The 8,523-nt window shown below is 35.8% G+C and overlaps 2 protein-coding genes and 1 non-coding gene across 3 annotated transcripts; 1 reads left to right on the top strand and 2 right to left on the bottom strand.

Annotated features, from left to right (window-relative positions):
• Positions 1-1,685: 1,685 nt before the first annotated feature.
• TRNAF-GAA (transfer RNA phenylalanine (anticodon GAA)) lies at positions 1,686-1,758 on the bottom strand. The gene has a single exon. It is a non-coding gene; the product is annotated as a tRNA-Phe (tRNA).
• Positions 1,759-3,255: 1,497 nt separating this feature from the next.
• LOC105117319 (60S ribosomal protein L37-1) lies at positions 3,256-4,447 on the top strand. The gene is made up of 4 exons (XM_011014937.1): positions 3,256-3,369; positions 3,456-3,591; positions 3,978-4,079; positions 4,191-4,447. The coding sequence occupies exons 1-4, from the start codon at positions 3,367-3,369 to the stop codon at positions 4,232-4,234; spliced, it is 285 nt and encodes a 94-aa protein (XP_011013239.1). The 5' UTR covers positions 3,256-3,366; the 3' UTR covers positions 4,235-4,447.
• A 930-nt stretch (positions 4,448-5,377) lies between these two features.
• On the bottom strand, positions 5,378-8,517 carry LOC105117318 (GTP-binding protein At2g22870-like). The gene is made up of 5 exons (XM_011014936.1): positions 8,002-8,517; positions 7,716-7,785; positions 6,637-6,799; positions 5,967-6,230; positions 5,378-5,716 (listed from the first exon to the last, which is right to left on the bottom strand). Exons 1-4 carry the CDS (start codon positions 8,483-8,485, stop codon positions 6,012-6,014), a joined length of 936 nt encoding a protein of 311 aa, XP_011013238.1. The 5' UTR covers positions 8,486-8,517; the 3' UTR covers positions 5,378-5,716; positions 5,967-6,011.
• Between the last annotated feature and the right edge of the window lie 6 nt (positions 8,518-8,523).

Raw genomic sequence — 8,523 nt, 5'->3', positions numbered from 1 at the left:
AATAGAAAAATAATAATTTATATCATTATTTGTTCTTTTGATTTTAAATAACATTTTTAATGCGAGCTAGCACTTTATTATTCTTAAAAAATAGCAATAAACATCTGCAAACTTTTATTAATAATTTTTTTATTTTCAATTTTTAATTATGTCTATAACAACAACATCAATATTTCAACCTATATATAAGTACAAGAAGATTAAAACAGAATCTTACTTGTTTGAAAATAAAATTTAAATTTAATTAATTGAAAAGAAAAGGTTCCCATCAAGTTTGATTTATATATGAACAGTATTATATTTACATAAGTAAATTATGGATAGTACTATGCTAGACCAGTATTGTCATAATAAATTCTTATCTACAATTTATGACTGGTTCTTATTGTTCTCTATCTCTCTCTCTCTCTCTCTCTATATATATATATATATATATTTATATTCTCTATATTCTGTTGAATCTTTTCCTACCCAACAACCAACCAACGGCTGTAGATAACACACGGATCGATCCCAATCGATTCATCTACTGCATGAAGCTCACTTTTTCAGACCGGCCCCATGCTACAGGGATTAGCAAGTAGCGAGCAGCAAGCTTGAAGTCTCCAAGGCTCACAAAACTCCTGAGTAGATGGGAGCTAGCTAGCTAGATCTTTATTAGGACATGTGTGTATGAAAGGTGCAAGACAAGCAAAGGCGTGCATATACATGAGAATGACACAGTGCTGATCATGAGCTCGAAGATCATGTCACTAACTCACTAGTGCTTCTGTCCTTCATGTGAACGTGAAAATGTCCACATTATAATTCATCATCCTCATCTCTTCCTTTCTCTCTAAACTTTGGGACCGCAGCAAGACCACGACCATTCTTCTTTAGTTGCACACTTGATGATCGCATTCTGTCTCTCATCCTCACGCGTATATAGATTCCAAAGTGGAAGTGTGTTTTTGCAGGTCCGTGATCATGTACACTTTCTCTCTAGATGAAAACACAAGGATTATTATACGTAGGTTTTGAGTTTGCCCGAGTTAATGGATGGGTTTTAATTTCTCTAGCTAGCTATGTGCGACAGCTGCTATGAAAGGAGAAGATCCAAACCACTTGCTCACTTTTTTTTTCTCTTTTTTCCCTTCCTTTTAGAATCTTTGTGAGTGTTGGGTAGTGATACTTTCTAGTTTTTTGAATGATTGATGCTATCATTTTCAAAAGAAGAAGAAGAAGAAGAAGAACATACTTATTTTTTCTTTTTCTAAACTTGAATCATAAGAAGTAGCATATGTTTTTGCATGGTTTAGCTTTTTCTATTTCTAGTGGCATCGAAGTCAACTATTTTTCTCTACTAGTACATGCATGCTCCTCCTAGTTCTAGCAAACCATTTTTCATTCACTATCTCCCTTTGTTGCCTTGTCCATTTACTCTAGATTGCAATCAAAATTCCCACTCAAGAAATATACAAGGACATTCCCATTATCACAAATGAAATAGACAAGGATATCAATCCTTTGGCTGATGCTAAACCAACAAGGGTGAGATTTTGTTGCGTATTGCATTTTGGAGCGCAATTCCAACCTCTTCCAAGGGAATTATTGAAAGGGATTTGGCTTTGGAAAGATCAGGAACACCCAGAAACCAAAATTAGGAAAGCCCATTTTGTTACAAAAAAAAAAAAAAAGCAGTCAAGTGCGGTGAGCGTGGATCGAACACGCGACCTTCAGATCTTCAGTCTGACGCTCTCCCAACTGAGCTATCCCCGCTGTTGCTGACTCCTCCTCTTCCATTATAAGTTGATAATCATTCGAGAACTTGATTATGTGGTCCATGCAGCATAAATGATATCATTGTCACTTTTTAGGTTCATGTAACAACACTTATTTGAAAAAAATAATATAGATGGTGGAGGAATACTTCTAGAGATTTCCTTGTTGGCAAGGCAATGAGCTTGAATCATTAATATCAATAACATTTTTGAGATGATCACTCCTAGGCTTCAACATAGAAAAATTGACTGGGGCATCGATATGGGCCAAAGAGGCATTGCCATATAATTCGACACAAGTGGTCATGTACTCTAGCTAACACTTAAGTCATCTTTGCCATTGTCCACTTGCCTCCTAAGCTTTGTAGAGGAGGAGAATAGGCAATTGGGAGCTGGGCCTGATTGCAGCAGCTCAACCTGTGCTTGTGGCATAAGTGGGCTAATTGATTCAAAATGGAAGCACAATATGGGTGATGAAATTTTGTTTTATTTTTAGTGCTTTTTTTCCACGGTAGAGCTCATGGATTCAAGTAGAATCATACCAAGTCAGAGGTCAAGGTTCCCTGTGCGTATTTGAACTCCAACATTATGAAGAAATTAAGTGGCGGGTGGGGGAAAATGTGGCCTTTTGCATTGATTATTAAAAGAGACTTCACGCGTGTTCGAGGGGATGGTAGATATTGCTTTTAAAGTGTTTCTCGAATATATTTTTTTATATTATTATAACAAATTTGAGATTTTCTCGTCTATTTACTTTTGAATATTTTTTAGCAGTTAAATTCTATTTGAAATTTGAATTAATACATTGAAAATTTTCAAAAAAAAAAATGATTTAACCTGCCAATGAAGCATATTTTTAACTACAAATTAAATCAAATGGCCAATAAAAAACTAATTAGAAGGCGATAAGTATTAGCTAGTTAAGTAAAGCTAATACAACTATTTCTTTAACCTTTTTTTTTCTCTTTAGAACTTGTAAACTGTAAACTAGAGACTAAAAAATTAAACCGAATTTATGCATGAACTAAATTATTTATTACATTGAAATCGGATTATATTTATAAGTTTATTTTAAAAAATTTGAGTTTAATTTGATCATGTTTTTGAAGATTTTTTATTTTTTATTTTTTATTTTTTAAATTTATTTTGATATGTTAATGTTAAGAATAATTTTATATATGTTATTTGATTTTTTAAATAAATAATATTTATTGCTATTTTAAATACTCTCTAATTGTTAATCTAAGAAAAACTCAATTGATCTCACAAAATCAATTAGGTAATATCAATATTTTTTTATATAAAATAAAAATATATACATTTTAATTAGTGATTTAGAAGTTAACCTAATTATTCAATGCCTCAGGCACCTTCGGGGCAGTTCTGACAGCTATGACTGCAATCAAAGGCAACAAGATAAGCCCAATATTGAATTAGATGAGTCAGAATCAAAGGCCCATTTCACTTTAAAGGCGGCATAATGACCAGCCCAAAACAGTCCTTTTAAGAAAACCCTAAATCTTCACCATATAAATTCCTTACTATCGCTGCGGCATAAAATTTTGTCCCCGGTGATAGGGTTTTTGCAGCTCGAGAAAAAGAAGAAATGGTACTCCTCCTTTCACTTCCTCTGAACAATAGTAAACAACAGCGTTTGTTGCTTGATGATATGATTCTGACGTGTTTGTTTTGTAGGGGAAAGGAACAGGGAGTTTTGGTAAGAGAAGGAACAAGACACACACTCTCTGTGTGAGATGCGGTCGCCGCAGCTTTCATCTCCAGAAAAGCCGTTGTAGTGCTTGTGCCTTTCCTGCTGCCCGTGTCAGAAAATGTAAGTTGCTCCCTTTTAATAGATCAAGAATTGATAGATAGATGTTATTTTTTTATTATTTAAAGCAAGATTTGGTTTCTCGATTGCTTTTCGGTGTTTATTGTTATGATCTTGTTGCTTGCCTTTATGTTCTTTGAATCTTTTTAACATTTTTGGGATTTTTTGGATTTTGATTTACTTTGGCCAGCTTTTAAGACCATTTTTTCGATTTACTCTGATTATAAGAATGAGAGATATAGAGCTGTTTCAACCGCAGAAAGCATGTTGTTTTCGCATCATAGGGTTTGTTTTTAAGGAATTCTTCTGTTTGAGCGAATTTGGAATTGAGGGTTGTTTTTGGCAAACTGTAACGAATTTGTATGAATGTTTTGTCTTTGGTTTCCTAGATAACTGGAGTGTGAAGGCTATCCGCAGAAAGACCACTGGAACTGGCCGCATGAAGTACCTCCGTCACCTACCACGCAGGTTCAAGACTAACTTTAGAGAAGGTAAAATTCAATTCACTTCTTTGTTGTGGGAAATATCGGGGCAGAGATTGTGGGCAATCTCCTGCTGAGTTGTTGTTTCAGTTTTGATATGTTATTCTTTGGTTTATTTAGGTACTCAAGCTACTCCAAGGAACAAGGGAGCTGCAGCAGCATAGTAAGGCTTAGAAGGGCAATGAAAGTCTGTTTTGCTTCAATGCTTTTAAATTTGCAAACAAGTTTTGAATTGTTGTTTAATTGCTGTTACTTATTAGCCATTGAAAGATGTTTTCAACTATGGAGACTTGAAAAAGTTTACCATTCTAGTATGGTTATGGATGGTTATCACCTTTTCACGTATTCTATAGGTCTGCCCATCGCCTTTATGTCTACATTCGGATGATATTTGATAGTTTGACAGCAATGAAATGCATCTATGGTGCTTAAAGAGCATGGATTGGTTGAATGGTTTTTACTAACAAAATCTTTGCCAATTCCAGCTGCAGTCCATGTTAAGGACTGAGCTTACTTGCTCCAAACCTGATTGTGTATGTTTTGAGAGGCTTGAGTGCAGGATTTTGTAGTCTCGGTGTGCTTTGTGCTCAATTACAAAGCATCATTTTGATTCAATATAGTTAGACCATGTTAAGGAAAACAAAAATTTCACGCTCATTCTTCTGGATACATCTGCCCTGCCCACCGCTTTTGATCATATGTTGCTGATCCCAATCTTATTCATCACTGGCATAGGAAGCGTCTGGTGTGCTAGTGAGATTCTCGATTAGCCCCATATGATTTTCAATTTATCCATGGACACAACTTTCGTTGTAAACATTAGACCATGTATGGCTCAGGGCTATTTACTGGTAAGCATTATCTTCGTTGGATGAAATCTAAACCTACCTGTTGTGAAACCACCTGATTGGTTAAACGTCCGCAACATTCACGCCCTGTTGCTATCGCTTTAACGAGGATTGAACTTGAGAAGGGTGTCTTTTTCATATTCGTTTCAAATATTACAAGCATGATTTAACCTTGTTGATGTTTTGTTAATACGCATGCAAGCAGTCAGAAATTCAGATGCCGATTTGAGAGTTGTGATTTTTTTAAATAATATTTTTTATTTAGAAATATATTAAAAGAATATTTTTTTTATTGTTAAAAAGTTATTTTTAACATCAGATTTAAAAACACCAAAAAAAAAATATTCATTTAAAGCAAATAAAAAAAATCAAATTTAAACACACAAACAAACAGGTCTAAGTTCACTCCACAAGCCTAGAGACACATCACGTTTACGCAGCTTATTCTACAAGCCACAATAAGCTTAAGGTAAATTACATGTACTCATGCTTTTCAAAACATTTAATCCCCGGAATTTACTACTTAATCAACTTTAACAGAAAAATCCTGGAGTTAATTGGTTAAACCAGTGCGAGAGTGAAACTCAAACTTTATAATCACTGAAATCAAGTCATCGCTCCATTTTTGTAGCCAGCGAAACTTACAGCCACTCCAGCACTGCCTTCTCATCACCGGAGCAAATACATACTGCATGGTGAACAGCTCAACCTGTCCAGCTCTACCCTCCAATGTGTTTTTCGTTTACACTTCTTTTGCATTAGTTAGCACTCTGGGACTTGCTAGAGCACGACGGCAATCTGTTAAACACAACAACCACCTCACGTCAATTAAGGTCTCCGTCCCATCTATCTTCTATGGGGCATCAAATGCATGGAGTTCAACAGGAAGTATAAAGCTTTCTTAATGATTATAATCATCTTGTAATCCACTCGACAAATTTGGGAATTTAGTTGCAATTCTTGCCAGGATTAGGAATGGCAATGTTACCAGAATGGTCTGTCCATGATGTAAATGGAAACATGGCTCTATTCATATAGGAATACTCACCAGGGAATGTGGGAACGAACATATTTGATTCCACATTTTTTTATCTCAGTGTTTGAGCCAGTAGTTCCGCAATTGAGCCATGTGCAGCAGCATCTCATCACGACCTTGATTGGTAACACCGCTGGTCATAATCCAAGGAGGTGCTGTCTCAAAGAAGCCACGTATGAGCTCCTGAAATTCATTCACATTTTCTTCTGGCCTTTTCCCACCATTCCTTTTCTTCTTCCGCTTGTCGCATTTGGTGAAAATTAATGTCATGGGAACCTGAGAGACAAGAAAATCACCTTTATAGACATCCTCCCCTTCCCTCCAACCTTGACTTACATATAATAGCAAGTGCTATCTTTAATAGGGAGAGTTTCTAATCTACATGTAACTATTAGCAAGTTAGCTGAGGAGATTTAAATCAGAGGTGAAACCCTAATGTCCATTCATATCAATACATGAAAAAGAAGATGCAACTGAAGCCACTGGCAAGTGTTGTGCAAATTTAAGCCTGGAACGCCCTAACCAAAATCAACAGTCTCCAGAACAGCTAGGGAAAGGAGAAGATATAAACTGTAATTGCACATGCATCGTCAGCAAAAAACACACTCAAAAGCTAATGGCGCAGCAGGTCATCAGTTGATGCATTCCTTTTATCTCATTCTAGCAAGAAAGATGAGTCTACCTGATTCTGACCCAGCCAGCTGGCATATTCAAGATCAATCTTCTTTGCAGGAATACTAGCATCAATAAGAAGGAAAACTGAGACCAAGGTTGAGCGACTGAGAAAATAATCTTTAGTAAACTTATTCCAATCTGTCCGAAGTTCCTGAGGTGCAGATGCATACCTGTTCAGAGCAGAAACAAATGCAATACAGTTAAAACTCTCTGACATGAATGATGAACATGGACCTATAAGTTTTGGTTGGATAAAAATCAGCATCATAAGCAATAACTAAATGATAAATATAATAAGAAAAAGGAAAACACCAAACTTTGATTTGGCAGCTGTCGAATCCTAAGATCAACTCAACGATTGTCACAAAATTGTTTTCAAGTAAGATGTATGCAAGCATGAGGGATACAAGGTAGAGCATTGTAAGCACAATAAAACAAATATATCCTATGCACAAAGAAAATTCATCTTTACTGTCTCAATAGAATAGAAACACCACACAGTCGTGAAGAAGCAGTTCACAATCCAATACAACTGGACAAACTCGAAAAAATTAAGAGCTCAATGCAATACAAATAGATGCTTAGGCATCAAAAACAAAGATTTACTTTCCGTAACAACTTTATTATTAAAAAAAAAAAAATGAGTTCATTTGCCGCAACAGAAATTCAAGACCATTAAATACTGCCAGCAGAAATAGCAAGAATGACTGGAAGACAGAATCCATCATTGCACTCTGCAATTCATACACGTTCAAAGCCCTTTTCTGTCTTAATGGAATAGAAGACTTACATTATTTTGAGAAGACATTGCAAATTCAATAAATTGGACTACCTAGATAAATCAACAACAAAAGTTAAAATTCAAAAAAAAAAAACAGAGAGAAAAGGGGGGTAAAATTAACGGCAAGGCATGAGAAAGCGAAATAGGTACTTGTAAGCATCAACCAACAGATAGTCAAGTTTCATTATCAACTAAACTTAGTTTATTCTCCAGGAAATAGATTCTAAACCCGAGAACACCATTCCATATTGCACCTATACAAAATTCGCACATGATCAAAACGAACCAAAGCATTGAAACCATACCCATATCCAGGCAAGTCCACCAAGTACCAGCTATCATTGACCTTAAAATGATTGATGCACTGCGTTTTCCCTTCAACAAGAACAAAAACACAAATAATATTGAGTTCTAAGCAACAAAGTCTCCTCCTTTAGAGTACCCTAAATTCAATACAATTCATTTCACTAGTCACAACACAAATGCTACAATAAAAAAAAATCCCATCATTTCTTTCTGCAAAATTTATCGCATAACACAAAATCGACATGAATCAGTAAAGAAAAAAATATAAGTTTATTATGAACTGACCAGGTTTTTTGGAGGTGAGTGCAAGTTTCTTTCTTCTAACAAGAGAATTAAGAAGAGAAGATTTTCCAACATTAGACCTTCCAACAAGAGCAAACTCGGGCAAGCCATCAGAAGGACAATCTTCAGTTTTGACACTACTTTTAATAAACTCAGCTTGAACAACCCGTGCATCCCTTGCATACTTGCTCAACACAATATTAGATCCTTTCAAAATCCTAGCACTTAGACCACTATTCTCGTTGATTGAAACCTCAGTGTCTGGTGGGATAAATAGTTTGTCAATTGAAAATTGGGTTTGGGTTTCTTCTCGGGGTGCCAAGAAATTGTGGGCTTCGGTGATGGGTATAGGTTCTGTTGTGGTTAGTGTGGATTTGAGTCTTGTAAGGGTAGGTAGTTTGAGCTTGGTGAGGAGAGGGAGGTTGATATTGGTGTTGTAAAGAGAAGGTGGGCAGTGAGTGAATTTTGGTAGCTGAGAAAGAGCCATTTCTATGTGTTTCTTCGCATGCGGGTGGAAGCATCAGC

This window comes from Populus euphratica, unplaced genomic scaffold (genome assembly GCF_000495115.2).
Source record: "Populus euphratica unplaced genomic scaffold, PopEup_1.0 scaffold1281.1, whole genome shotgun sequence".
NCBI lineage: Eukaryota > Viridiplantae > Streptophyta > Magnoliopsida > Malpighiales > Salicaceae > Populus > Populus euphratica.
The sequence above is the reverse complement of the archived record's forward strand: the minus strand, read 5'-3'. Positions and strand labels throughout refer to the sequence as shown.

Coding starts and splice junctions, on each gene's coding strand:
- LOC105117319 (XM_011014937.1), top strand. Junction 3,592..3,977: donor TGCTGCCCGTGTCAGAAAAT/GTAAGTTGCTCC, acceptor TTGGTTTCCTAG/ATAACTGGAGTGTGAAGGCT. Junction 4,080..4,190: donor CAAGACTAACTTTAGAGAAG/GTAAAATTCAAT, acceptor TGGTTTATTTAG/GTACTCAAGCTACTCCAAGG.
- LOC105117318 (XM_011014936.1), bottom strand. CDS start 8,485: ATGGCTCTTTCTCAGCTACCAAAATTCACTCACTGCCCACCTTCTCTT. Junction 6,800..7,715: donor GTGGACTTGCCTGGATATGG/GTATGGTTTCAA, acceptor TGCTCTGAACAG/GTATGCATCTGCACCTCAGG. Junction 6,231..6,636: donor GCTGGCTGGGTCAGAATCAG/GTAGACTCATCT, acceptor CTTGTCTCTCAG/GTTCCCATGACATTAATTTT.